This window comes from Cucurbita maxima, unplaced genomic scaffold (genome assembly GCF_002738345.1).
Source record: "Cucurbita maxima cultivar Rimu unplaced genomic scaffold, Cmax_1.0 Cma_Scf00006, whole genome shotgun sequence".
NCBI classification, from domain to species: Eukaryota; Viridiplantae; Streptophyta; class Magnoliopsida; order Cucurbitales; family Cucurbitaceae; genus Cucurbita; species Cucurbita maxima.
Genome location: NW_019272022.1, coordinates 4881936 through 4909504, shown reverse-complemented (window position 1 = coordinate 4909504; position 27569 = coordinate 4881936). Strand labels below are relative to the sequence as shown.

General features: G+C 37.6%; 5 protein-coding genes and 1 long non-coding RNA gene across 16 annotated transcripts in view; 3 read left to right on the top strand and 3 right to left on the bottom strand.

Moving 5' to 3' along the window:
- LOC111481050 (thylakoid lumenal 29 kDa protein, chloroplastic-like) overlaps nucleotides 1–3627 on the top strand; it is a 4876-nt gene extending 1249 nt beyond the window's left edge. Inside the window, exons 5-11 of the mRNA XM_023126354.1 lie at nucleotides 461–526; nucleotides 642–682; nucleotides 997–1127; nucleotides 1422–1528; nucleotides 2183–2320; nucleotides 3031–3165; nucleotides 3372–3627. Coding sequence (XP_022982122.1) covers nucleotides 461–526; nucleotides 642–682; nucleotides 997–1127; nucleotides 1422–1528; nucleotides 2183–2320; nucleotides 3031–3165; nucleotides 3372–3482 — 729 coding nt within the window. The 3' untranslated portion in view covers nucleotides 3483–3627. The remainder of the gene's footprint in view (nucleotides 1–460; nucleotides 527–641; nucleotides 683–996; nucleotides 1128–1421; nucleotides 1529–2182; nucleotides 2321–3030; nucleotides 3166–3371) is intronic.
- A 407-nt stretch (nucleotides 3628–4034) lies between these two features.
- On the bottom strand, nucleotides 4035–7702 carry LOC111481048 (serine--tRNA ligase, chloroplastic/mitochondrial). Of its 2 annotated transcripts, XM_023126342.1 has the most exons (10): nucleotides 7381–7702; nucleotides 7113–7261; nucleotides 6800–6893; nucleotides 6570–6718; nucleotides 6388–6480; nucleotides 5737–5916; nucleotides 5239–5405; nucleotides 4866–5000; nucleotides 4661–4754; nucleotides 4035–4561 (listed from the first exon to the last, which is right to left on the bottom strand). In XM_023126342.1, exons 1-10 carry the CDS (start codon nucleotides 7607–7609, stop codon nucleotides 4283–4285), a joined length of 1569 nt encoding a protein of 522 aa, XP_022982110.1. In that variant the 5' UTR covers nucleotides 7610–7702; the 3' UTR covers nucleotides 4035–4282. The 2 variants fall into 2 exon arrangements, with proteins under 2 accessions (XP_022982110.1, XP_022982111.1); XM_023126343.1 differs by lacking the exon at nucleotides 7381–7702 and having other exon boundaries at nucleotides 6800–6900; nucleotides 7113–7252.
- Nucleotides 7703–8451: 749 nt separating this feature from the next.
- On the top strand, nucleotides 8452–10714 carry LOC111481055. 2 transcript variants are annotated; one of them, XR_002717979.1, is made up of 5 exons: nucleotides 8452–8704; nucleotides 9051–9215; nucleotides 9716–9792; nucleotides 9883–9955; nucleotides 10533–10714. It is a non-coding gene; the product is annotated as an uncharacterized LOC111481055 (long non-coding RNA). The 2 variants fall into 2 exon arrangements; XR_002717980.1 differs by lacking the exon at nucleotides 9716–9792 and having other exon boundaries at nucleotides 8456–8704.
- Nucleotides 10715–18002: 7288 nt separating this feature from the next.
- Nucleotides 18003–19703, top strand: LOC111481051 (VQ motif-containing protein 9-like). Its single transcript, XM_023126355.1, has one exon. It carries the CDS (start codon nucleotides 18336–18338, stop codon nucleotides 19320–19322), a length of 987 nt encoding a protein of 328 aa, XP_022982123.1. The 5' UTR covers nucleotides 18003–18335; the 3' UTR covers nucleotides 19323–19703.
- A 1169-nt stretch (nucleotides 19704–20872) lies between these two features.
- Nucleotides 20873–23629, bottom strand: LOC111481054 (14-3-3-like protein A). The gene is made up of 4 exons (XM_023126356.1): nucleotides 22875–23629; nucleotides 22054–22176; nucleotides 21351–21467; nucleotides 20873–21240 (listed from the first exon to the last, which is right to left on the bottom strand). Exons 1-4 carry the CDS (start codon nucleotides 23358–23360, stop codon nucleotides 21190–21192), a joined length of 777 nt encoding a protein of 258 aa, XP_022982124.1. The 5' UTR covers nucleotides 23361–23629; the 3' UTR covers nucleotides 20873–21189.
- A 1130-nt stretch (nucleotides 23630–24759) lies between these two features.
- LOC111481049 (F-box protein FBW2-like) lies at nucleotides 24760–27444 on the bottom strand. Of its 9 annotated transcripts, none has more exons than XM_023126344.1 (3): nucleotides 26118–26451; nucleotides 25238–25892; nucleotides 24760–24917 (listed from the first exon to the last, which is right to left on the bottom strand). In XM_023126344.1, the coding sequence occupies exons 1-2, from the start codon at nucleotides 26423–26425 to the stop codon at nucleotides 25241–25243; spliced, it is 960 nt and encodes a 319-aa protein (XP_022982112.1). In that variant the 5' UTR covers nucleotides 26426–26451; the 3' UTR covers nucleotides 24760–24917; nucleotides 25238–25240. The 9 variants fall into 9 exon arrangements, with proteins under 9 accessions (XP_022982112.1, XP_022982114.1, XP_022982119.1 ...); XM_023126346.1 differs by having other exon boundaries at nucleotides 24760–24882; XM_023126351.1 differs by lacking the exon at nucleotides 24760–24917 and adding an exon at nucleotides 27203–27444 and having other exon boundaries at nucleotides 25093–25892; nucleotides 26118–26435.
- Nucleotides 27445–27569: the final 125 nt, after the last annotated feature.

Genomic DNA, 27569 nt, shown 5'->3' with positions numbered 1-27569 from the left:
TTTTTTTTTTTTTTTTTTTTTTTTTTTTTTTTTTTTTTTTTTGTTACATTCTCAACAAATCCTCTTATGTTAAGGTTTTCCCATTTGAACTAAGATTCAACATGTGGCTGTTAATGTGAAATAAGGAACATGGTAGAGATTTGAGCTTTAAGACCTATAACATCGTTAGACTAGAAACTTTAAGTAGGTTCATGTACATTTGTCAACTTGAGTGTAGCTCAACTACTTAAGGTATATACCTCGACTGAAGTCAAAGGTTCAAAGCCTTACAACACAACACAGGTTGAACCAAAAATATGAACAAGAGAGGTTACATTTTGGTTATAACTGTTATTACATAGTCAAGACATTTTGGTTTTAACTGCTATAGTTGTTTTAGCCTGCACATTGAAGTACCTATGTTCTTATAGTCAAACACTTGAGGCGATATTCATTCCCTTTTGTTCCCTGGTTACTTCAGAACAATCCAGACATCGTTCCCTCCCTTTTAACATTAGCTCTGAATGATGCTGTAACTTACGACAAGGTCAGACAAAAATTCTTCCTCTCTTTGAATTTACAAACTGTGCTTGATTTTACTGCATCAACAAACTTGATAGATAGGAAGGAAGATGCTAATATGATCTGTTTCAAGTTTTTAGGCTACGAAAACTGGAGGGCCAAATGGATCCATTCGCTTCAGGTACTACATTTTAGATGCCATTTCCTTCTTTCTGAGAGAAACATTGAGATTCACATTCTTTTCACAAAAGACTTTTGCATGTCTGCATCAATGATGATTCACAAACAATTTTCAAGTATGGTATTCTATTATTAGTTTTGAATCATTAACCTTCTACGTTTTTTAGTCCAACATTCTTTTTTTTCAGTCATCATATGGTACTGTGAAGCATAAATAGTATAGTTCTATTTAAAGCGTCTCAATTGTATAAAATAAATCCTTGCACTTTCAATAGTAAATCTATTAACTTCTTTTCCATGCTTTCTGCCATGAAGTTCAGAGATCTCTAGACCTGAAAATGAGAAGTTATCTGCTGCTCTGAGTTTTTTAGAGGAAGCAAAGAAGGAAATAGATTCGTACTCTAAGGGTGGGCCCATTTCCTACGCAGATCTTATCCAACTTGCAGGTTTTACACCTTAACAATTTCCATCTCTGAACTACTTCATATATCGTCCAATTTCGTTCTGATACTCTTATTTCTTTGTATTTATTTAGTTTTTGTAAATTAGAATCATGCTCGTAGTTAGCTAAGTTGTTAGTGTCAAAGCCCCTTAAAATTATAGAATCTTTCAGTTCCTAGTGGGGGTGAGTTGGAGGACGCTGTTTATAGTCTGAATTTGTATTCCTGTATTCTATTAATGCTACTGCCTTTTATGAGTAAAAGAATAACAATGAGATCAAGTTAATTTTCTCACTGCAGCACAAAGTGCCGTTAAATCCACTTTTCTAGCTTCTGCCATCAGAAAATGTGGTGGGAATGAAGAAAAGGGACAATTGTTATATTCTGCGTATGGTTCCAACGGACAGGTTAGTTTCTTTGTATATTCATGCTGCATGAACATCTGAATGTACCACAAATATACTTAACTAGTGCATGCATGAGCCTGCAAAAGTGTCACTGGGTCACCCGCTGACAATCTTACTTAGACTCACTCTAACATCCATTCTCCCATTGTGGGTATGATTGGGTGGATGTTTGAGTGAGGATCTTTCGGCAGTTCAACTAGAGGTTTGACAACCCTCTATGTGTTTGATTCTCGAAGTCCACGTTTCTTGTTAAATCTACTAAGTAGTTCTTACGTGACCAAAGCCATGCAATCAAACTGATCTTGTCAAGAGGTATTAGAGTGAATAGGTTATTCAGAAAGAATATTTCTGGGTACCAAGGTTATTGAAATAATCTTGAAAAGTAGTTTCTTGCATCTGTTTATTCCCAACAGAAGATTGTGCCAACTCCATTGAAGAGCATGTTTAAGTCATCACCATAAGTTGTTTGAGATTTCTTGGCCTTCATCCAAGTGGAAGAGAAAAGACACTTTGTTCTGAGCATTGCAGTCTGTGCATAAGCAGATAAATGCTCTAGGGTAGTGCTCAATGAACTTTGTGTCTAAAAGGTGTACATTTTCCATATTTTTATTATTTGGGGCATAACACAAACAAAATGTTTCCTTGTGTCTACAGTGGGGCTTGTTTGAGAGGGAATTTGGAAGATCAGATTCTGAAGCGCCTGATCCTGAGGGAAGGGTTCCCATCTGGGGGAAAGCTAGCGTTCAGGAAATGAAAGAAAAGTTCTCTAATATTGGATTTGGTCCCCGACAGGTATGTTCCTTAATTTAGTGTTTCATCTGAAATACTTTGCTGCCTTACAAGTAGTAATCTGTCCATGCATTATTAGATTTCTTAAGTATGAGCTCAAAGTCGTCCAGCATATAATTATTATTCATTTTATTTTACTTCTATAATTATCATAGAGCATTATTAGATTTAGGCTCTATGATAATGCTGTCTAGCAAGATGAAATCTGAACACGTTTCAACGTTATGGTAAATGCACTTCCCATAACCTAAGCTGCCTTTTGTACTTGAGTGGTCTAACAAATATAAAACTTGTCTCTTTTCATTTTCTTCATTAAGTTCTTGATCGTGCAGCGTCTCTTGGGGACTTCATGTCTCGTGTTTGTTAGACAAAATATATTCTAATTACTTAACACATCAAACAAATTCCAGAGTATTTTTATCTGAGTCATTGTAAAATCAATCTAGTCATTTGATTCTCCCAATCCTTTTGTCATTGTTGCCTTTTTCTTTCTTTTCTAATCATTTTTCACTTAACTCACATCTTAATAGATTATATGCTTGGAGGATGAACTAAGTTTTCTTTTTTTACTGGATGATTAATTTGCTTTGAAGTTAAAGAGACAAAACTACTAAAACAAAAGACTAAAAACATGTGTGGCTGAAATTATCTTTAGATGTTTTGTTTGTTTTATAAGTGATCGAATGCTAAAGCTTCATTCGAACTTTCATCAGCTAGCTGTTCTGTCAGCATTTCTGGGTCCTGATCAAACAGCAATTGAGGAATTGCTAGCCTCAGATCCTGATGTTCTTCCATGGGTCCAAAAGTATCAACGTAGCCGTGAAACAGTATCCCAGACTGATTATGAGGTGAGCACATGATTATTTATTTATTTCTTTTCAATTCAACATTAAAATAGATGAAACTTAAGTCCAGCCTTGAGAATGTCTAGTTTTGCAATCAATCTAATCAAGTCTTTACATATTTGAATCTAATATATATTTTCAATTGAACTTATATTCTCAAACTCGAATTTACCTCTCAAACACGAATTTACCTCCCGGTGATTATCCAGGTTGATCTAATCACCACTCTGACAAAAATAAGTAGGTTGGGACAACAGATAAATTACGAAGGTTATACCTATCCAGTTCAGAAAGTTGATTTGAGCAAACTCAAGCTATAGCGAGTTTCAAGAGGACAATTAAACTTGAAGACGGCTACTCTCCCTTTTGTAATTGGCCATAGTTTATACCTTTTGAAACATTTAATTTGTTGTAATCTTCTAAAATACTTCATTCTCGTAAGAGATTTTGGACTTTTCCAAAGAATTACAGTGGCTCCCCTTCCCACCAAAAAAAAAAAAAAAAAAAAAAAAAAAAAAAAAAAAAAAAAAAAAAAAAAAAAAAAAAAAAAAAAAAAATTCAGATTATGATTACGAGTCAAAAGTCTTACGTGACTATGCCCTCCAAAAGGGGAGCAAGTATTTAAAATTATACAACAAAGTAATGGGCTATTTACTCATAGTGAAATGAACTCTATAATCTACTCAAAGACAATGTGTAACGGTCCAAGCCCACCATTAGTAGATACTATCCTCTTTTAAGTCTTTTTTTTTTTGGGCTCCCCTCAAGGTTCTTAAAAGGCATTTGTTAGAGAGAGGTTTTCAAACCCTTATCAAAGAAGGTTTCGTGCTTCTCCCCAATCAAGTGGAATTTCATACAACGTCAAAGGTATGGCTTAAAAACCAACCAAATGGTCAAATATGATGTAGTAATCAGCTGCAATAACTTAAAAACATTTTAAGTTACACATATCTCAATATTTAATGTGGAAACCAATCAGCTAAGTACCAGAAATGGGAGAACTAAGATGAGAGATTTATTGGATGATCCGTGGCCAGCATGAATTTCTTTCAATTCCTCACTCTTTCACCATAAATAGGCTGTGTGCTGCAAAAATTGAAACTTTTGGAAACTCAGGACGCTATGTGGATGTGGGAGCAATAATCTCTAGTCCGCCCATGAAAGGCCTCAATGGCTCAGGAATAATCACAGAGCCATCCTCCTGCTGATAATTCTCAAGCAAGCAAACAATCATTCTTGGCACTGCACAAGCTGTTGCATTCAATGTGTGAATGAACTGTGTGGGCGCCAGATTGCCTTTACTCTTCTTCTTTGATGTTGTTGGTATCGGTTCTTGTGGACGATATCGGATTCCTAATCTGCGGCTTTGGTAGTCGGTACAATTTGATGCACTTGATATCTGTTGTGGACAGGATAGGATTTACAAGCAAGATTTAAACCTCTCAAGACAATATAAGTCTAATCGTACCCCGACCGCAGAGAGGAGAAAAAGGAGTACCTCACCATACCGTCCTAAACCTGGCATCCATGCCTCCACGTCAAATTTTCGATAAGCAGGTGCACCTAAATCTCCAGAAGCCATATCCAAGGTCCTGCAATGAGGAAGCATTGAAATGAAATGGGGCAACCAAAAACAGATGTGTTATTCAAACAAAACAGTGAAAATAAAGATAACTAAGACCCAAATAAATGCAGGTTCTCACTTGAAATGCAATCCCAGTGATGTGAAAAGGTCCTCTTCAATACTAATGAGTTCTTCGAGGTAGGACTCGCTATCTTCAGGTCGACATAATATAAACATTTCTACCTTGCTGAACTGGTGGACTCGATACAGGCCCCTGCTCAGCATTATATTTATATATCAAACACTTGATAGAGAACATACATCAATAGTAATAACAAGAGTGCTATAAACAACGTGACGCAGGTTCACAGGTTGTTCATTTATAAGGAGATGAAGTTATCAAACGACAGTGGAATCACAGCCTTAAAGGTGTTGATTTAGGAAAGAGATTCATTCTATAAGATAGTCATTGAGAGAAAAGAAAACAGTCTAGGAAGCATGTCGGCCTGTACCTGGTTGCGGCTCCAGCAGCACCTGCCTCGGTACGAAAGCAATGAGAATAAGCAACATACTTCAAAGGTAGTGAAGACTCAGCAAGGATAGAATCCATGTGAATTCCCCCTACAGGAATCTCTGCAGTACCGATGAGGCACTGGTCACTTCCCTCAATAGAATAAACCTGCCAAGCACGAGTGAGTATGGAAAGACGGAAATTAAACACTCTTCCAAATAATGGACACCTCTCATTCTATTCAAACGTTTTACTCCCTGGGTCATGTCTGCAGTGGTCAAGTCTATACGCTGCTCAACATCTAAGTCTAAGGCCTTGAAAGCAAGTTACATCTCAATACAACTCAATAGAAGTTCAAAATATACGAGGTTGACTGAGAAGTTATCTCAAAACGATGAAACTAGCAGTCAAACACCTCGGAGATTATTGCTTTAACTTTCTCTGCATGGTACGTTAAAAATACAAAAACCGAGAAGAGGTTAGAGAAAAGTTGCAAAACCTGAGTATTTTCACCACGAGGTTGAAATCCACACTTTTCAACAACTGAGGACCTCACAATTTCTGGGGTTATCACAGGAGTAAAGCCCCTTTTCATTACTTCTGAGAGTGTCCAGCTGATTAGACCCATTTCCAAGGTTACTGCAGCATTTTTCAGGTAATAGAACTTAGATCCACTGACCTGTATAAGCCACAGCAACATTACATTAAGGCAGTTCCCACTTCCAGAAATTTATTGAACTAATAAAAGTTTGAAATAGGACTAAGCAGAGTTATAGATCATGGATTGGATTTCTCAAACTAAACAAAAGTTGCAAAGTCCGATAAACGATTCCACTTGCGCCATAACTGGACATTTATAACTACACGGTCTGAACAACTAAACTAATACTCATGAACATAGCAACATAAGCAAAGACTTGTAATTATCATGTCATGCAACAAAACTATAAGCTTGATAATTCATCTCTTAAAGATAGTCCTCCAATTTATAACATAGAATGATAAGCATTAACCAAAAATAAGATAGAGAGAATCTTTTGTGAAGATTTAAAGTCAAAACAATAGCTTTCTTCGTAAAACATACTAAATATACATGACAAGGTGAACTAGTAACTCCTCTTGGGTATCTTAAATTGAACAGGGATTGTACCTCAGCAGCAGCATCAAAATCAAAAAGGTTTAGCTGCTTCCCAAGTTCAAGATGATCTTTAACAGAAAAACCGAACTCTCTTGGGCTACCGACCTACAAGAGAGAATGCAGGACATAAAACACACCATCCAGAAGGATTGTGGTTAGGAAATATAATAAAGAGTTGTGAAAAGCAGAAATACCGTCTTTCTTATTATCGAACAGTCCTCCCCTCCGATTGGAACATCAGGATGGGTGATGTTTGGAATGCATTGTGCTTCTTGTTGAAGCTGATCTGTTAGTTTAAGAAGGTTTTCTTCCAAAGAAACCAATCCTTCCTTCAAATTCTTTCCTGGAAAGAGAACACCAAAGTGAATTCGGTAACACGGAAATTGAAAATGAAGCTAATGAGGTGTTTGAAAAATGCTCTAACCTTCCTCTATGAGTTTTTGTCGCTCAGATGGTTCCAGCTTCCCTTTCATCTTGTTTGCAACCATGTTCCTTTCAGCACGAAGCCGCTCAACTTCCTGATCTCTGTGAGTAACAATTAGCTAAGCATTGATTTAAAGTGGCGAAAAACTAGTTTGATAGTCTGTCCTCGTGTATAGTTGGGCAACAAAAAATTTGATGAAAATATCAATACACATTATAATGCAGCTACAATGCTGCAAGAACTATTACAGAAAAGAAAAGTAACAAAAAAAAAAAAAAAAAAGGAAAAAGGAAAAAAAGAATCAAAATCTAACCTTCTGAAGATTTAGCATTTTGTCATACAGCTGGAGTACAAGTTCCAAATTGGCACCAGACTTCCGATTCTCTATATTTGCAGCCACCAAATCCTTGTTATCCCTAATCCACTTGAAATCTATCGAAGCTTTCCATTGAGGCTTCCCAACTAATCCAATCCAAGAACAGAACAATAACAACATCAACCACTCATTTTCTCACAAAGTAAATTGGAGTAATCAATCAACATGTAAACAACAAAATAACAATATGAGAAAATAAAATCACCTATTTCTTCTCCGGCAGTTGCAGTGGGAGGATCGACTTGGACTGCCGAAAATGAGAGAGCTCGAACAAGCAATGAACATGGAGGTTTCCGGTTACGGAAACAAGGATGAAGAGAATTGAGAGAAGCGATTTTGGTAGGTAGCCTGAAAATAAGATGGGAAGTCGTCGGAACGGCGGCGAGCTTAAGGGTTTGCAAAGATGTGGCGCTGAATGAGGAATGAAATCCCATTGTTGGAGCTCTGCGGAAGCTTTTGCTCGGCGGGAAGGTATGGAAGTAGCGGATGGCTGCCCTTGCCTCAATTATCTTGATCTTCGAGGGAGAAATGAGGGATGAATTGAAAATAAAATTAAAAAAATTAATCCATTAAACTTAATTTTATTTTGTTTTTTTTAAAGTTAAACTCGAATATATAAATATTTATAAATTCTTAAAATTTATTTATTGTTTATTTTAAATTTAAATATTATTTGACTAAATTTAGGTCAGAATTCTGATAACATATCAAATAGTAACCACCCTCACTATACTAATATTGTTAGAACATAGACCATGATTTGATCTGGATTTTTTTCGGAAGGTCTCGTAATAATGGAGATAATATATTTTTTTTATTATAAACTCATGACTATTCTCTAAATTAGCAACTTTTTGGATCGACAATAAATCAGGTATTTAAAAATATAAAATTTAGATATTATGTTTAAAATATATTATACCAAAATAATATATGAGTATATGAAAATTACTTTTTTTTTTCTCGATCTATTCCTAAAATATTATTTTAAAAATTGATATGTAATTCAAAATTAAATTATTAAATAAAAAATTAGTTACTAAAAATAGCCTAAAAAATTGAATCGGGCATCCTAAATAGCCTATAATTCTTATGAAAAATATATAAAAGCCAATTATTAAATTACAAAAATTTGTAATTTTTATGAGAGTTTAATTAAAAAAATATATGAAAATTATTTGTTTCGTTTTTTAAATTAAAACAAAATATTGTTAATAAAATCTCCAAAATCCCTAAAAATACGGAAGTAATCAATTCATTTACCTAGCCGTTCGTATCGGCGACGGTCTTTCCACGGTCAAAGTCAAAACGGTCTTCAGAGCCGTTACCACTCGGACGCTCGCGGCTTGCATATAGATATATATATTTCTCCCCCACTGTCACTCTCTTATTCCGCACATTCTCCCAGAGTTCTCCATCAACGGCCTCTTACCTCTTGAGTGTTCGTTTGATCATTACCAGGCAATCGGAGGAAGAGAGAGCAGAATCGAAAGAAGTATCTGGCCGCATCTCGGTGATGAAAAACAGAGGTAATTGAACTTCGTTTCAGCCTTTTAATTGTATGAGTAGGTTGGTCTTGACTATTCTGTTCTGAGTTCGAAATTGTTAGGGTTCAACCGGCTATTCCGATTTAGGGGTTAATTGGAGAAATTCAGAGGTTGATCAAAGGATTGTTCGTTTTTTTTTTTTTTTTGCCTATTACGGATTCTATTTGTATTTTTCGTGGTTTCGATAACGGAGGATTCGGGATTTTCGATTACAGAGGTTACGTGATTATGATCTTGGACTCTTCGTTTTATTGCTTGTCATCTTCTATCTCTTCTCTACGTGAGGAGCCAGGGGATGAACCTTATATTCAAATTTATGTATTGGCAGAAGAAGAGGACGGCGAACTCTGTACGTCATTGAGATTGGCTATATGACAACAGAGAGGGGAAGAACGCAGCAGTTGCTCTTGATGAAGTGATTGCTTGGGCAAAATTAAAGCAATTGGTCCTGTCATTGTGGCCGGTGGGATTTTCGCATCTGCTAGGATGACTGGTATGATTCCAAGCCCTTTGCTGTAAGGTTGAATTTTTTGTTGATGTTTTTGGGTGTCTGGGAAGTAAGTTGTGTATTGTAGCTTTAGCAAACATTGCAGTCAAATGCACAAACAGAGCAGGGATTATGTGATGTTATATTTTTCTGTCAAAACCACAAGTTCTGTAAAGTATGATTTGATGTTCTCTTATTTTTTATTTGTATGTGATTTCAAACGTAAGTGAAGTGTTTTACTTAAACTTCTGCACTAATTAGTTCTAGGGCCCTAATAGTTGAGGTGAGTGGCTGCTTCAAAGCTAGCCAATACATTTGAGACCAAGGTTGAGGTTATCTTGTTGTTATATGCATTTGTGCACACACTTACAACATGGAAAAGATAATTTTAGGATTTTCAAACTAGTTATTGTTTTTATGATTGATGAAGTTTGTTAGGTTTCATTTTGCTCTTCATCTATAGAATTTTTGAGAATGAGCTTTTTGGTTTGCTAACATTCCTGTAGGTCATAATCACGTACGATATGAGAGACTGATTTGTGCCCAATGCAGAATGATAGCAATCAATTTGTTGATATCGAAGGTACTTTAAACATTTCTTTGTCTAACTTAATGATTTGTCTGCATTGAAGATAAACGCGTAATGATCTTTTTCATTGATAATATCATGCAGGACGATCCGGTTCATGTAAAGTTTGTAGAAAACAGTTAGGGGTGCATAAAATATAACCACACAATCCACAGAGGTGAGCCATTGTTTTTACATCACTTTTACCATTCTAATTACATAGAAAAAATGTCTTCCCAAGGGAGTGAACGTAAAAGGCAATGAAAGAAAGCATCCAAAAATAATTCTAGTGAACAAAATAAAATGATCCAGTGGTCAAAAGAAGCTAAAGGATCCAGTGGTCACTTGACAAGGTGCAAAAATGTTTGAATGGGATTTGGAAATTGAATGACACTATAAAATTATTCACGATAAACCATGTTGGATTATTTTGTGCATATGCAATAAAATGATTTAATTCTTGATGCAAAATTTTCAAAGTTGATATTTGGTGCCTATTTAACTCCGTGCATGAAAGTTATAGATTGGCCTACCAAATTTGGATCATGCAATATTATTTTAGATTATTCTATTCATACAATTTGATTTCTAAGAACAACAAGCTAGAATGAGTTCTATTTACACGTCAAACTTTACCAAATGTTCACTTTCAATGGTTTCTAATTATCCATATCTCATCAGTTTGACATTATTTCTCATATTTCATTTGCTAATGCTGAAGGTTTTGGTTAGTAACTATGTTGTGAAAATTTCAGATGGAAATGGAGGACGTAGACGAAGACAATAAAGTTGAGGTCATTCTACAAGGAATCCAACTCTGGTTGCTACTTTCAATGCCTCCATCATGTAAGTAATTTTCTACTTGACATCATGAACTACCATACGTGTGACTGCAATGTTATGGTCCTAATAAGGTTAGATTACTACGTTTAATCTTTATTATGTCTTTGTTTTTCTTTTTTAATGTTCCTTGTGCTGCCGATGTCATGTTTTTGTTTCAAGAGTAAATGGTTAAACTACAATAAAGGATTGTAATGAGTGTAGTTGAAAGAGGTTCATGAGTAAGGAATTAAGTTACATTTATGGGTGTTTTAGGTGTTAGGAATAGTTTTTCATTTTTTATGTTTCAAAGGTAAAGTGAAGCTTTCGTTGTGATCAAATGAAAGAATACAAGAGGAACACTAGAAAACCACCCAAAGAGGAGCCCAATTGACCTGAAAAAAATGCTCCAATCAAACAAAATAAGACTTAAGGGTAATTACAAAAAATTGTAAACATCCTTCCACACAGACGTGTGATCTAATAAGGCTACACCTCACCCCAAGGTCTTCCAATCTCTTTAAAAATCCTCTGGTTTCTTTCAACAGAAAACAACCTCTTCTTCTTGAAAAGGGGATGAAGAAGAAGCTCTTCCACCATGGAACTACAATCTGTAGGTTGGGCAAGACCACAGGAGAGATGGTTTAGATCCTCGGTCATTCCTTACTAAAGATACAACACTAGGGCCTAATCTAAAGGGGCGAATTCCTTTTTGTCTAAAGAGTTCTTGTGATTCTTTGAATTGGAGATCATGATTAAGCAACTAAGGAAGGAGATTTATTTTAGGGCAAGTGAGAGAAAGGGGTTGTAAAGATTTGCACTACAACAATAGATGTTACGGTTATCAATGAAGTTGTGTAGTATTGTAAAGTACGAGTGGTAAAGTACAACATTTTATTTGTTGAGATTATGGTTATGTATTCAAGGAATAAGAAAGATACTTCGTAAGGATAAAGGAATTTTGTGTAATATCTCATAAGACATTTGAAGAATGAAAGAATATCAATCAAGGACAGTTGGAAAGCTAAAAATTATTTGGATCAAGGAATAAGGGATGAGAAAAAGTGGTTTGCAAAATTTTGGAGAAAGAAAACACTAGAATGAAAGGATTTGCTTGAATTGGTGCTAAAAAGTGGTTAGTCGATCTGGGACTTTCATCATCCACCAACATTGTTAATTTAGGGAATGATCATGAGTTTATAATCAAGGAATACTCTCTCCATGGAGTGAGGCCTTTTGGGGAAGCCAAAGCAAAGCCATGAGAGCTTATGTTTTGGAAATTATATGTACTCACGGTAATTGAGGACGGTTTGTTTGTGAATGACTTAGATAGCATTAGATATTATGTTCTTGAGAGGTATAAATTACATGTACTAATGTGTTTGTGAAATGACTTCCATTTCCATTTGGTTGATGTAGAGTAGTTATTTTATACCAAATTGGAGATCTCTTGGTATATGATTGATTTTCAGTTTTACTGGTAATTACGAAGAATTCTTTGGAAAGCTTATTTTGGAATAATAGGGTATCAAGAAGTTTTATTGAAGGTTGGTTGTTAGAAGTTTTAAGAGGTTGACGGTAACGGTCCAAGTCCACTTTGGCTAGCAGATATTGTCGTCTTTAAGCTTTTTCTTTTGGGTTTTCTCTCAAGGTTTTTAAAACACATTTGCTAGCAGATATTGTCGTCTTTAGGCTTTTTCTTTTGGGTTTTCCCTCAAGGTTTTTAAAACACATTTGCTAGGGAGAGGTTTCCACACATTTATAAAAAATGTTTCATTCTCCCCAACCGATATGCGACCTCACAATTCACCCCTCTTCACCAATCGATGTGAGATCCCCCAATCCACCCCCTTCAGGGCCTAGCACCCTTGTTGGCACACCGCCTCGTGTCCACCTTCCTACGGGGCTCAGCCTCCTCTATGACACATCTCCCAAATCCTGTTTCTGATATTATTTGTAACCGCACAAAACCCCCATCGCTAATAGATATTGTCCTCTTTGGGCTTTTCTTTCCGGGCTTCCTCTCAAGGTTTTTAAAATGCGTTTGCTAGGGAGAGGTTTTCACACCCTTATAAAGAATGTTTCATTCTCCCCAACCGATGTGAGACCTCACAATTCACCCCCCTCGGGGCCCAGCGTCCTTGCTGGCACTCGTTCCCTTCCCCAATCGATGTGGGATCCCCCAATCCACCCCCCTTCAGGGCCTAACATCCTTGCTGGCACACCGCCTCGTGTCCACCTTCCTTCGGGGTTCAGCCTCCTCTATGACACATAGTCTAAATCCTGGTTCTGATACTATTTGTAACGGTCCAAGCCCACCGCTAACAGATATTGTCCTCTTTGGGCTTTCCCTTCCAAACTTCCTTTTGAGGTTTTTAAAACGCGTTTGCTATGGGGAGGTTTTCACACCCTTATAAGGAACGTTTCGTTCTCCTCCCCAACCGATCTGGCATCTCACAATGACTCACTAAAGTCTTCGTTAAAAAAAAGATCATATTGTTATAGAGAATTCTTGAAAAAGTTGATTTTGGTAATTTTTTATCTACCTGTAAAAGCTTTATTCAAATTTTCAAAGATGCTGTAAAATAGAGTCCTAGTGATGAAAGTTCAAGCTATTATTTACCAGTACTTATATGTTATGAACATTTATACTAAGAATTATACAAACATAGAATATTCTTGACCTTGGGGTTGCTGCGAATGGAGATGGTTTGTATAGGGTTATGAATATAAGGAGAAGTCATTTTTCGTGTTAAAAAACGTCCTATTGTGGGAGTATGAATCCTCGGTAGAGATCGTGTTATAAAAGACCCTGCTCTAAATATAAGGGATATATTTAGATTTATTATTTCCCAGTAGCTTAGATTTATTGTTAATTTAGGGATTTGTTAGCTTTTACTAAAATCTTCAGATCTGTGAAGGTTGAACTCCTATTCCTAGATGGAAGAATCGAACGGTACCTTAAGAAAGGCCGCTATGGAAAGCGCACTGTCGTAGATGCTCTAATCCACCTGGTTATCGTCCTCAAATACATTGCCATTATGGTTTTGGAATTGGTTAAGAATGCACCATGCAACACAAGAAAAATAGGATAAATCATAAGTATGTTCTAGCTATGAGGAATGATGAGGAGCTCAAAAAATTGCTTCAAGGAGTCACTATTGCAAGTGATAAAGTTCTTCCAAACATCAATCGGTTCTCCTAGAGAATTGGCACTAAGAGGCAAGCAACACTTGTGGAATTGTTCAAAGAGAAGCGAGCACGAGAGAGGCAAGCAATGTCCATGAAAGTGCTCAAAGAGGAGTGAGCACGAGAGAGATAAGTAATGCACTTGGAAGTGCTCCAAGATGAGTGAGCATGAGAGAGGCAAGCTACGACTGTGGAAGTGCTCCAAAGAGATAGTATGCATGAGTTATGTGCGCTCATGGTTTCAACTGATAGATATCCTAACAAAATAACTTCACGGCTTAAAGTTATGGAGTCCTTTTGTTAGCGCATCTATCAATTGAAACCATTAACTCATGCATATTATCTTCTTGGAGCACTTCCACGAGCATTACTTGCCTCTCTCGTGTTCACCCCTCTTTGAGCACTCTCATGGATGTTTCTTGCCTCTCTCGTGCTCACAACACTTACACGGGCATTGTTTGCCTCTCTCATGCTCACTCCTCCTGAGACACTTCCACTAGTGTTGTTTGTCTCTCTAGTGCTCATTTCTTAAGGAGAACCGATTGATGTGAGGACGTCAAATAGGTAGATTGGAGCATCTATGGTAGTGTGCTTTCCGTAGTGGCCTCTCTTAAGATACCATACAGGTTCTTCCATCTGGAATTAGTGGACGATATTTATTGGTCAAAAACTTGTCTCGAAGTAAAGTATGAGATTAGACTTAGACTTCTTGTTAGATGGTTTATTGCAATTCTTTGGATCGAAAATAATGTTTGAGGTAGTATTGAACGAATTTGGACAGCTATGCAATTACCGATGGCGAAGCAGTTTCCAGCAAATAGGAGCAGCCCGAGCTGAACCTCGATGTAGCTACCTCTCACTATAGGTGTCTTTCATAATATACTTGCTAGCTAAAATATGAGAACTTCTACCTGAGCCAATAGAATCACCAGCAGAACCATTTCCCGACAGTGGAAGCAAAATATGCAGCACCTCTAGATGGGGCGGTGCTGGGTTTGAAGAAAAGCATGCCATCCTTATCAGAAGGATGACTACCTGACACTGTTAAGTGTAGGAAAGTCCATTGCACTAAGATTGGGGGCAAACACTGTCTTGGAATTCAGGTTTTGATTTATCTCACCGTTATAATTCAAAAGAGTAGATCTTGTCTTCTTTGGGCTTTCTCTTTCGCACTTCCTCTCAAACTTTTTAAAACGTGTTTATTATGGAGAGAGTCGTCCTACTCTGACTAGTGTCTCGCACCGTCTGGTGACAAACCCAAAGAGGATAGTATCTACTAGCGGGGGGTTTGAGTTGTTACAAATGGTATTTGGGCTAGACATTGGACGATGTGCCAGTGAGGAGGCTGGGCCCTAAAGGGGGTGGACACGAGGCAGTGTGTCAGCAAGGACGCTAGGCCTTGAAGGGGGTGGATTGGAGGTGTCCCACATCGATTGGAGAAGGGAGCGAATGCCAGCGAAGACGCTGGACCCCGAAGGGGGTGGATTGTGAGATCTCACACTAGTTGAGGAGGAGAACGAAACATTCTTTATAAGGGTGTGGAAACCTCTCCCCAACAGACGCATTTTAAAACCGTGAAGCTGACGGCGATATGTAACAAGCCAAAGCGGACAATATCTACTAGTGTTGGGCTTGGGCTTGAGCTGTTATAGATGTAATTAGAGTCAGACACCGAGCAGTATGTCAGTGAGAACACTGGGCCCCCAAGGGGAGTGGACTGTGAGATCTCACATCGGTTTGAGATCAAAACAAAGCATTACTTATATGGGTAGTGCTAGTGAGGACACTGGGGCCCATGGGGGGTGAATTGTGAGGAGAACAAAGGGTTTATTTGAATCCTACTGATCATTCAACAAATATCATCATTAGAATTATTTGATATCAATGACTCAATCCGATATTGTTCACTTTGAGCAGAAGCTCTCATTGATATGCTTTTGGTTTACCTAAAAGGTCTCGTACCAATTGAGATAGTATTCCTTAATTATAAATTCATGATCAACCCTTTAATTAGCCGATGTGGGACTCCTCTCTCAACAATTCTCAACAATCATCCCCTCGAACAAAGTACACTATAGAGAGCCTCCCTTGAGGCCTATAGAGCCCTAGTTCACTTTTTGTTCGATAAGATTCTTCCCGAAGAGGTATCTCAGCTACAACTGATATCAATAATCATTCCAAAAGTGAGCCAAGCTCCATCTTGCGCACGACAAAGGCAGTATTTCATATTATTCTTTACCCATTAACATACAGTAATTCAAAGTTTTGGTGAAGTTGTTACGATATTTAGGAAGCTTCAATTCATACAGAAATGAAGCTCGTTTAGTCATACACGTCACTTATATGCATATGTTTACTTGTTGTGACTCTAGCCGACTTGTCTTTGCTCTATGATGAAATACACGCTTATTGAGAATTGACCCATGAATCAACTATATTGTTGGGATATCCTAAGCCTCCATCTATTTAAGTACCATTGTAGATCTAAGTAGAATATACATGATTTTGACGAAGGATCATACGGCCTCATGGAGCATCCATCAGGTGGACTTGACTCTAGAGCCCTATGGCCAAATGGTGGGGGGTATCATGCCTCCACCTATAATACATTGTGAGTCATTGTAGATCTAGGTAGAGTAGACATGATTTTGACGAAAGGTCATACGGCCTCGTGGAACATCCATTAGGTGGATTTGACTCTAGAGAGCCATATGGCAAAACTGACGCCAAAATCCCAACTTTTAAGGTTATGGCCCAAGACTCTACCCAACCCTCTTCAAGTTCGTTTTTGGCACTCATGACAACTAGTTGCCCCTAATCTTATTTATGTCTCGGCTTGACTTTCATACACATTCTTCTTGGTGTGTTGGATGATGCATTATTCTCCTCGATTGCATCATGGCATTAGGCTGACACCACCTCACGTATAGCGTGGGATCACAACCTATTCTCCTCAACATTAACTATAAAACAACCATAAAAATCTCTTTTTCCACTGTCCAGTCACCATCGTTGGTATGCTGCTGCTAGACAAGGTGACCCTCACAAGGATGAAATATAAGCTCTCACCCAACTTAAAATAATAATATTATTATAATACTAAATTAATATAAAAAAAATTATATTTTACCTTTTATTCCTAAAAAATGCTTTATTTTTCAAAAATTTTAATAATACCGCTTTTTAAAAAAATATCAAAAATATCCTTGAACTATATTTTATATATATATATATATATATATATATATAAAAATTTGAAAGTTTAGAATTTTTTTTAGATAAATGATCAAATTTAGTTTTATTAATTTAGTTTTATTATAATAATAGAAAATTAAAATAATTTTTTATTAAAGATTTAAAATTTTAGATAGGCATTTTGGATCCAATTAAAATAATAAAGTAAATATTTTTAAAAATAAAAATAAAAATAAGGAAAAAAGCAAAAGGGCAGCCGAAAAGATTCTTTAATGATTTTTTTGGGGGAAAGAAATTTGGTGACAACTTCGTTCCTTACACTTGCTTTGACCCGCAACAGTACTCTCTGACCCACCTCCCCACTTTTATTTTATTTACCCTTTTGCCCCCATGACCGGATATTTTTTTACAAATTTGATACCTAGTTTTAAAATATAACTAATTTTTAAAAATAAATGTAAGGTTATTTTTGTAATTTTACTTTTAAGTTAAGAGTATTTAAAAAACAAGTAGATTGAGATTTAGAGAGAGAAAAAAAAAAGAATATTAATTAGACAGCCAAATTTGTCTTATTCCCAACTTTATCAAAAATAGTTTATGGGTTACAAAATTAAATATATAGAACCGAATAAAAATTAAATATAAAAATTATTAAAAATATGACACGTTGCATATTCCTTCATGCTTATCTAATCACAAGGATTCTTCATTTCCAATACTTTAATAAATACTATAGTTTAACAAAAACACTATTTTGTCTCTATCTTTTAAATTTTATTATATTTTTAGTCCAAATTTAATAGAATTAATTTTTTAAAAATCAATAAAACATTCGTTAAGATTTTAATTTATAGATATTTAATGTTTAACCCTCGAAATAAAGAGCGGAGAAAAATGGTATTTCAAATTTAAAATAAACTGAAAATATTGTTTTTCACATTTATTTTAATTTTTTTTTTTTTTTTAAAAAAAGAGAAGTATTATTTGAAATGAAATTAGATTAGAGATGATTTAAAGAAGAATTATTGGTGTGAGGAGGGGGCGAAGGCTATGAGATAAGGACCCTCCACTTTGTGTTTCTCTCTCTAGAAGTGTGTTCGTAAAGGTGGGCGATCTCTCTGGAGCCTGAAGTATATCTTTTACCTGCCTTTTTCTTTTTAATTCATAATTTTATTCTTCAAATTTCGGGTTCCGTTCTGGTTCTGAGTCACCTTCAATCAGCCGAGAACAAGAACAGCGTTCAATTTGCAGAGATTTCTGCTGTTCTGTACTCTGTAAGAGCGATTAGATCTACTGTTGTTTTGGGAGAGAACAGGGGGTCCGGCCATCTGGATTTTGTTTTTTTTGTATGAAATATGGAGAAAAGCTGCCAATCTTCTCTGACGGGAGATTCCTCCGCCGCTAGTAATGGCGGCGGTACGGTCTCCTCAGGCAAGGATCAATACCTCAAGCACTTAAACAAGCTTTCGCACAAAATTTCCAAGCCTAGTTTTGTTAAGAAGCCTGCTTTTGATTCTTCTCATCATTCCAATCCTAATTTTAATCAGAATCAGGGTCTTCTTCAACCTCCACCACCGCCTCCGCCGCCGGATTCGGCTGTGCAGGCTCAGTCGCAACAGCCACCGCAGCACCATCAGCCGCCGGTTTATAACATCAACAAGAACGATTTTCGAGATGTGGTTCAGAAGCTTACTGGCTCTCCGGCGCACGAGAGATTCTCGAATCCGCCGCCTATTCATCCACCGAAGCCTCAGAGCTCGCGTCTGCAGCGAATCCGTCCGCCTCCTCTAGCAAACGTCAGTAACCGCCCTCCTCCGATGCTACAGCCGCAACTACCTCCGCCTGGCCTGAACCCTAGAAGTTCCATTTCATCAACCAACAATTTCGGCCCCATTGGACGGCCCGTTGCACCGCTCTCGCCTCTCCCTCCACTACCGGCCGTCCACGCGCCAGCGGAATCACCTGTTTCAGCATATATGAGATATCTTCACAACTCATTTTCAGATTCTAATCAGAAGCAGTTCTCGGGATTCTCACCTCTAGCTCCTCTAGTTTCGCCTCGCTGGAACAACTTAACCTCACAGCCATTGCCTCCACCGCCGACCATGGCGCAAGGGGGCATTCCTCCTCCACCCCCATCATCGGCATTAATGAGCTCTGAGGGTCAATTTCCGATGCCCTTTTCACCTCTTCCATTCGGATGCATGAATTCACCAAGATCAGCATACCCTTTGCTATCACCGAGCTTGCTGCTATCGCCGTCGACGGGTCCGTTTGGATATCCACAGCTTCCATTGTCACCCACAGTGCCAGTGCCGAATCCAAGATGGAGAGGTCTGTGAGTTTTTCTTTCTTTCTCATCATATGGTAAGCTTGGATATGAAATTCGTTAATCTTTGTAGTTATTGTCACAGCTCTCAGGGTTTGTTCTTTACTTAATTAGATTATTTTGTATACATGTCAAGAATGAAATGAATGAAGGGTACTTGGATTGGATGATCAGTTTGTGAAATGGGAATGAATTTCACACTACTGATTCAGAAACTGGAATTTGTTTGTTTGTTTGTTTGTTCGTTCTGTAAATCTCGTAGAACAACATCATCTTAGGTAGCTGCTGTTGATTTTGTTTTTGGTTCTTTCTGGGTTACTGCAAGAATTCAAATGTCATATAGATTACATTTCTTCAGAATTCCTGTTATAAGAAAAATACTTTTTTGATCCAAGCTACCTTCGTTTATCTGCCTCACAAGAACAAGAAGGATCATGTTCATTCTTTTATACAAGTTTTTGACTCACTTAAACATCCAACACATTTGCCTTGATTCTGCTGGGTTTTCATATGATTTGGTTTGGTTTGGTGGCTGCGAGTTAGTTCAAGCTCATGCTGGATAATTCTGATACCCAACTTGAGCTTAGGTCATATAGGACATAACTCTCGATCGAGAGAGGTCTGTGGCTCAAATATCAATTCCTTCCAACGTGTTGTTTAGGATATATACTCTCGATCGAGAGAGGTTTGTGGCTCAAATATCCATTCCTAGGCATAGCCCCAAACAATGTGTTATACACAATGGGAATGCAAAGAGCATGGAGCAGTTTTGTCTTGGTGTTGTGAATTTGTGTCCCATGTCCACTCCCCCACTTGCTTTTTCACCTTCTTTTCTTCTTCCTTTGTTTGGATTCTTCTAATCTATCAACTCTTCTATACTTGAGAAACCTTTCAAATTCAGATCCGGGTCAATTTTGTTTCACTGTTACATGATATTCGTGTTCAATAGGTTCGATTTTGAGCGTGATAAATTTTGACATATTTGACAACTTTTAAAATTGAAAAAATGATATTGTTTTGAAGATCCTGGCATGGCATGGCATGTAAAGGGGAAAATAAGAGGAAGCAACAACGGTTTACTGGTTGGTCCGGTTTCTTCAGCTTTATCAAAATTAGAAAAAGGAGAAGAGCGGTTAAGGAGGCTTTTATTTGTGTTTGTTTAGATCTATAAAGCTGGTTTTTGCCGTTTCCTAATGCCCTTCTTGTGAACTTCAAAAGCTCACATTTGCATTCATTGGTCTTTTCCTAATACCCAATGATTTCTTCAATGTTACATTTAAATATTTAAAATCAATTTCATTTTCATTTCTATATTCTAAAAAATTTTACAAGTATACCTGAAACTAACAACAAAAAGAAAAGCAAGTAAAAACATGACTGAAATCATCATTGAAGGCTTCAAAAAAGAGATGGGCAAATTTATGTATGTGTATATACATATATATATATATATAGTATTGAAATCACGATAAAATTCCAAAGAATAAAAAATAATATAATATGACAAAAATTTGGTACACATACCTGTGACAGCAGACACCGCCACAATCATGAACACCAGGATTCAAATCAGACGGCATATGGAGTTCATATAATTACTTGACAAGGGTAAAGTTTAAGATCAAATTACATGATGCTTAATAATATATAGAACTCTGAGAAAAATAGCCAATTCAGAGATATGGAATTGATGGGTAAAAAGGAGGAGGATGAAAGAAAAAAGACAAACGAGGACGTTTTTCCAGAGGTGGTGATGATAACAAGGCTAAGAAATACCTAGATAATTATAGAAAAGCCAAATTTCCAAACAAGCACTTCTCCAGAATAAAACATGTAAAGGAGAAGTTGAATCCTGCACGTGCAAATCAATATGCTCTCTATTATTCGTCGTCGCGCTTGGGAGCTGCTTCTTTAATCTCATCTCCATCATCCTGAAAAGATTTATGCATAAGCAAATTTAAAGTGCCTAGCCCAGGACTCAGAACACGGGTGCAGATAGTCGATAAAGATTTAGCATATGAAATATGACCATATAGTTTACCTGCATGTCTGAAGTCCATAGGGTGAGGTTGTCACGAAGAAGTTGCATGATCAAAGTGCTGTCCTTGTATGATTCCTCGCCCAGTGTATCCAACTCAGCAATTGCTTCATCAAAAGCCTATAGAAGTACAATGGTAAGTGATTTGGAATGATTTATAGACTACTTCTAGTGACATTTCGGACTGTTGAACAGTAAATATACAGTTCTAGGAAGGGAATACAAGTTAAAAAAGGAACAATAAGACACTGAGCACATTGACCAAAACAAAATAGTTCAGTTTCTTTTCATGAGAAAATATAGGTCAATTTCATAATTAATATTCAAAATCCAAAATATTTCAACCTGTTCAGATATGGACAGTTAGGATGGTTAGTATCGATTCATTTTGCCTTGGTTTTATAGTTGAATTCAGACAGTTATATTGATTCTCATGGCATGGTCGGTTCAGTTTGTAACAAAACGATAAATATTCATCTAAAATTGGGTGTGACACTATTGAAAGGGGGGTTGGTTCCTTTCAACATCAGCCAAAATCTGTACCAAATTGACCCACTTACAGTGCTACACCCAATTTTCGGTAAATATTGAAAGACAAGCAAAAAAAGGCTCATTCAATCAGGGGAAAAAGAAAATTCAGTTTTGTATACGGCACTAGCTTCAGGACAAGAAACAAAGGCACACAAAATATTCGAGTTCAGGTAACCTGTTTGGCAAGGCTGCAAGCTCGATCAGGGGAATTCAGAATCTCGTAATAGAACACTGAAAAGTTCAAAGCCAGCCCAAGTCGTATGGGGTGAGTAGGAGCAAGTTCAGAATTTGCGATATCCTGTAGACGTAAGAGACACAGCCAATTAGAACAATAATTGATTGAATTTTATCACGATCGTTATTGACTATGAACCTCAATGAAATGCAACTCGCTGCAAAAATAAAAGAATCCATGGAGAAACTTTTTACGATTTAGATTGTTCGATAACTCTTTATAAAAATTGTGATTCAATAAGTTGTATGCATATTGAAACCACTTCCCCAGATCAACTCGTGAATTCAAGAGCGAGGAAATCAAATTTCTTAGAGAAAAAAATAAGCAATCAAAATAGAATCGGCCGAAGGAAAATTGGGGAAAGATTGTACAAGTGTACTTTCACGAATTTGATTCTTCGAAAAGCAGATATCCATTTCGAAACAGTTAGAAGACAAGCATAAACTATATTTTCTCTTTGACGCAGGAAATTTGATCAAGCACGTAAAGATCTACATACCAAGGAATATTAAACTGAGAGAAAACACACGGATGAGAGCCAATCGAATGGCAATGGTAAGCCGATTTGAAATCATGACTAAACAGTAGAATATCAGATAATTAAAACTAGGAGACGAGACTGGAAGATCAACATGTAATTACTCCACGTCATTCGAATAAAACTAGGAAATAAGGAGAGAATAAGTACGAGATATCTCAAGAGCCCTAACCAACCGAATGATTTCGATATGTGCATCATCAAAACAGGGACGGAATCAAACCTGAGCAGATTTATAAGCAGTGAGGGTACTTTCGGCAGCCTCCTTCCGTTCGGCTCCGGTCTTGAATTCAGCCAGGTATCTATGATAATCACCCTTCATTTTGAGATAAAACACCTTGGAATCTCCAGAAGCAGCGGAGGAAATAAGGCGGGAGTCAAGAAGCTTGAGGATCCCATCACAGATGTTAGAGAGCTCGCTCTCGATCTTAGATCTGTATTCTCTGATCACGGAAACATGATCATCGTTCCCTCGGCTCTCCTCCTTCTGCTCGATGGAAGAAATTATCCTCCAGGAAGCTCTACGAGCTCCAATAACATTCTTGTAAGCAACAGAGAGAAGGTTCCGCTCCTCGACGGTAAGCTCCTCGTTTTCTATGGCGGCCGAGACCTTTTCCATAAACTCAACCATCTCCTCGTAGCGCTCGGCCTGCTCGGCGAGCTTGGCCATGTAAACATACTTCTCACGAGGGGAAGAGGCGACCGCCATTACAGAAACGAGGAGGAACGCTTAGATCTGAAGAATCTGAGAGAGCAGGATTCGAAATAGAGGGAGAAGAAACCGAAGGAGCTGGAGAATTTGGGGGTTCGATAATTTTTCTTTCCCTTCTTTCTGTGTTCTTTCTTTTCTTTTTCTCTCCGCGCGCGCGCGAGAGAGAGAGAGAGAGAGAGAGGAGCGATAATTGCGTTGAGGACGAAGACCAGAGTGGAGAGAGAGATTAAATCTAAGCCGTTGGATTGAGACGGATGGTTCAGAGACGATGTTCAAAACTGTGCGTTTTCTGTTTCGACAGCTTTTCTATTTATTTATTTATTTTTATATTTAGAAATCTTCGGATTGACAGCCTGACATGTACTAAACAGCTGGCACGCACGGGTTCTTCCTCCTTTCCTTTTCCTTCTTTTGATTTTGGGCCTTAGATGGGCTAAAATGTTAAGTCATTTGTTCAGGCTATTGGGCCAATATCGGCCCACTTACTCGGCCCATTTTCAGTAAGTGTATAATTTACGGTCTTGGTAAAAGTAAATTTATCTCTTTTTAATTGGTAAAATGGATGAAAATTCAAAATCTCGAAATTAAATATAAAATTCCCATAAAATGCTAAAAATGAAGATTGGAGAAGAGCAGGGAAATCTCAAGTTGAACACGTGCAAACTCCACTACCGAGGGACCGCTCTCACGTGTCATCATGTGACTCCCTTTAATTCATTATTATAATTCCCTAATCCTACCAAAAACCAATCCACAAACTTACAAACACACACATCCACATTTATTCATTTTTTTATAATTATATATATTTGTAAATAAATGTGATGGTACAATTATTCTACTAGGTAATCTTCAATGTCATGGTTCACATCTCATCTCATTCACGCTCGGGTGCTACTTGTGTGTAGGGTGTACCCAATGTATTCTCGAACTACATGCATAAATCCGTAAGTAACTTAGCGCAACCTGGCAAATTCATTGAAAAACGTGTGCAACTACATCAAAAACCTCTTTCCTTAAGCAAACGGTTTGAATCGATTCAATGGTCAAACAGGAACAAATACTTCTATGTTTGATGGGGGCAGACCGACAGGCAGGCATATGGCAGACTCACAAACTTAGAACTCATCAAAACTTACACATGAACTAAAATACCTTAAATATGTCATCTCATTCACGCTCGGGTGCTACTTGTGTGTAGGGCGTACCCAATGTATTCCTGAACCACATGCATACATCTGTAAGAAACTTAGTGCAACCTAGTAAATTCCATTGAAAAACGTGCGCAACTACATCAAAAACCTCTATTCCTTACACAAACGGTTTGAACCGATTCAATAGTCAGATAGGAACAAATACTTCTACATTTGAGGGGGGGGGGAGGCTCACAAGCTTAGAACTCATCAAAACTTACCCATTGAACTAAAATACCTTAAATCTTCAATGTCATAGTTCACATGTCATCTCATTCACGCTCGGGTGCTGCTTGTGTGTAGGGTGTACCCAATGTATTCCCGAACTACATGCATACATCCGTAAGTAACTTAGTGCAACCTGACAAATTTCATTGAAAAACGTGCACAACTATATCAAAAACCTCTATTCCTTAAGCAAACGGTTTGAACCGATTCAATGGTCAGACAGGAACAAATACTTCTACGTTTGATGGGGGCGGGCAGGCATACAGGCATATGTCAAACTCACAGAACTCATCAAAACTTCTTACACATTGAAGTAAAATACCTTAAATTTTGTATTAGAGAATTTACAAATCCACTAAGTCCCAAAAGCATCGAGTTGATACCAAGTAGGAAGCTAAGAAACATAACACAGAGAGAGCAACAATTTGACGAGCCCAGAAAAACATCACTTACTAGTTAAGGGGAGGGAGGCCAACCAAAGCCTCCACCAACTTCATCTATTCCTTCATAGAATCTCAACTCGAGTCCTTCTAGCCTGTCTTCGTCGTCCCATGGATCGTCGTAACTCTCGGCATCGTCGTCAAAGTAATCTGCAGAGAAGTCCCAAGCCAAGTCGTCGGAGATGTATGAGTAGTCTGAGCATTCATCCCATTCGTTTCGCTCGTAGTAGTCTCTAACCAGAGGCCCCAACACTCTTAGTTTTGGGAACTTCTCAGCCACAAACTTGTCTTCCAGCCTTACATCCCAACAGCCTCTCAAATCGAGGAATTCGAGATTGGGGCAGCTCGACAGTATCGTCATCACGCTTTTAGTGCTAAGAGGGTGATAGGCCATTTCAAGGTGCTCCAGTTTTGGCATTGTGGCTGCAATGGCGTACGCTTCATCGTCCAGCAACGGCATACCTGCTGTATGCAGCGGGTGCAAGTTTCGACAGATTCCAACCAAAGCTTTGCAATTCTTTCCTATAGACTCTAAACTCCTAGCACTGATTTTATCACAATAGCTTAGATCAAAAAAAGTAACTGCAGAAAGCCTTCCAGCAATCTGTTCTACTAGAGCATCGCTTATATTGCTCCTTGGCAGCCGCAATGTCTGGAGAGAGCCAGCACTTGAAAAACCAATACAAAACAAAACACCAACATCACAAAATACTCAATTTAACACCAACATCACAAAATACTCCATTTAACACTAACAAATCCAGTTAGCACCAACCATAGAAATCTTGTTCAAAGCCAGTATATGTTTATTATAAAAGAAAGGCAGTAGAAATCAATGTCACCGACATCCAGAAAAATAAGTTTCAGGGAAGAGGGGAATGTTTATATCTTACTGATCAGCGATGAAGGAGAAAATGTTGCTGTTATGGAGGCCAGTAACGCAGAGCTTGCGAAGCGAACCGCCACTTCGATTGACAAGCATTTGAAGCATTCGATCGACATTGTCCGGCTGGCATCGGCTACTCCATTCTTCAATGTCAATCTCTTGCCAGCAGTAAGGTCCAAGCACTGCTTTAGCCCATGATTTGCAGACTCTGGGGATAACGGTAAGTATCTCTTGTAGTGGGAGTTTACTGAAAATTAGCCCCAGAGCGTCCGGTATTAGCTCATCCCAGTGCCTGAAATCGCTTCCCTCTGTCATCTCTAGTCTGCTTGAAAAGATAAGACATGAAAAGTCAATTACACAGTTCATCGCTGCCTGAAGATAGAAAAACACTCCATTTGTCAAACATTTGGGGTAAACCAGAGAGCAAGTTGCACACTCAAAACCGACTCACACAACATCAAACAAACATCTCGAGAACTTCAGAAATCGCCGTGGAGAAGAGGGCATAGTTTGAGATCCAAATTACACAGAAATCCCCCAACACATTCATTCACCACAGGAAAGCATAAATTTCCAAGCCTAAAATCAAATCTAAACCATAAACCAACGAAAATATGTGAAGACAAGGGCAAGCATACATACAGATCAATAAGTTCCAAACTAAAAATACTGATAAAAAGCCAAATGTTAGAAGTAAAATACAAAGCATCACAAATGAAGAGAAAAGACGTACAAAAAAACGAAGTTGTTAGTGGATGAAAACCCAGAAGTTAGTTAGATGACCTCAGGCAAAACAGAGAAATAGATGACTAAACCACTCAGCAAATGTGAAGCTCCATGGAATGAGAGCCAAAATGGACAGAAGAACACAAAACCCATGTAGCTAAGTGGGTGATGTTAAATTTGTAAAAGGAAAAACTAATATTTTCCTCCTATTGAAATCGATTGAGTGAAGGAACAAAGATGCAAAACCAAAAAGGAAAAGAAACCTCACCGGTTCATTCAGCAGAGAGAAGAACAAAACAAAGCAAAAGCAAGAGAGGGAAGAGAAAGGGGAGATTGAGAGAGAGAGAGAGAGAACTATCTACCCACCTAACAAGAGTTTGAATGCAGGCAAGGAAGCAGCAGAGAAACAAAAATTTCAAAAAAGTGAAAACCCAATGAGTGTAAGAGAGAAAGAGACACAATGTTATGAAATGAGGTTAAAAAAAAAGATGCTCAAACGGGATAAGTGTGTGTGTGTGTGTGTTTGCATAGATGTGAGGAAGACGCAAGACTAGCGTAGAATGACACAACTGTTATTTTAGTTTTTCATTTCCTTTTCATTCGATCAGAGATGTTAGTAAGAATTGTAATAATAACAACAAATAAGCAAACGTGATGTTTGAAATTTACTGGCACGGCATCGGTATCAGAAAACAAAAACAAAAACTTTACTTTCCTTTTCCTTCTGAGAATT

What these genes read in the sequence shown, in the direction of transcription:
- LOC111481048 (XM_023126342.1), bottom strand. Translation starts at nt 7,609, where the DNA reads ATGGGATTTCATTCCTCATTCAGCGCCACATCTTTGCAAACCCTTAAG. An exon ending in AAATGCTAAATCTTCAGAAG is followed by an intron (nt 6,894 to 7,112) that starts GTTAGATTTTGA and finishes CACAGAGATCAG; the next exon opens with GAAGTTGAGCGGCTTCGTGC. An exon ending in GTTCGATAATAAGAAAGACG is followed by an intron (nt 6,481 to 6,569) that starts GTATTTCTGCTT and finishes TCTCTCTTGTAG; the next exon opens with GTCGGTAGCCCAAGAGAGTT.
- LOC111481051 (XM_023126355.1), top strand. Translation starts at nt 18,336, where the DNA reads ATGGAGAAAAGCTGCCAATCTTCTCTGACGGGAGATTCCTCCGCCGCT.
- LOC111481054 (XM_023126356.1), bottom strand. Translation starts at nt 23,360, where the DNA reads ATGGCGGTCGCCTCTTCCCCTCGTGAGAAGTATGTTTACATGGCCAAG. An exon ending in CTTGCAGCCTTGCCAAACAG is followed by an intron (nt 21,468 to 22,053) that starts GTTACCTGAACT and finishes GTACTTCTATAG; the next exon opens with GCTTTTGATGAAGCAATTGC. An exon ending in TATGGACTTCAGACATGCAG is followed by an intron (nt 21,241 to 21,350) that starts GTAAACTATATG and finishes AAATCTTTTCAG; the next exon opens with GATGATGGAGATGAGATTAA.
- LOC111481049 (XM_023126347.1), bottom strand. An exon ending in TTCTCCTTCATCGCTGATCA is followed by an intron (nt 25,893 to 26,117) that starts GTAAGATATAAA and finishes TGGTTTTTCAAG; the next exon opens with TGCTGGCTCTCTCCAGACAT.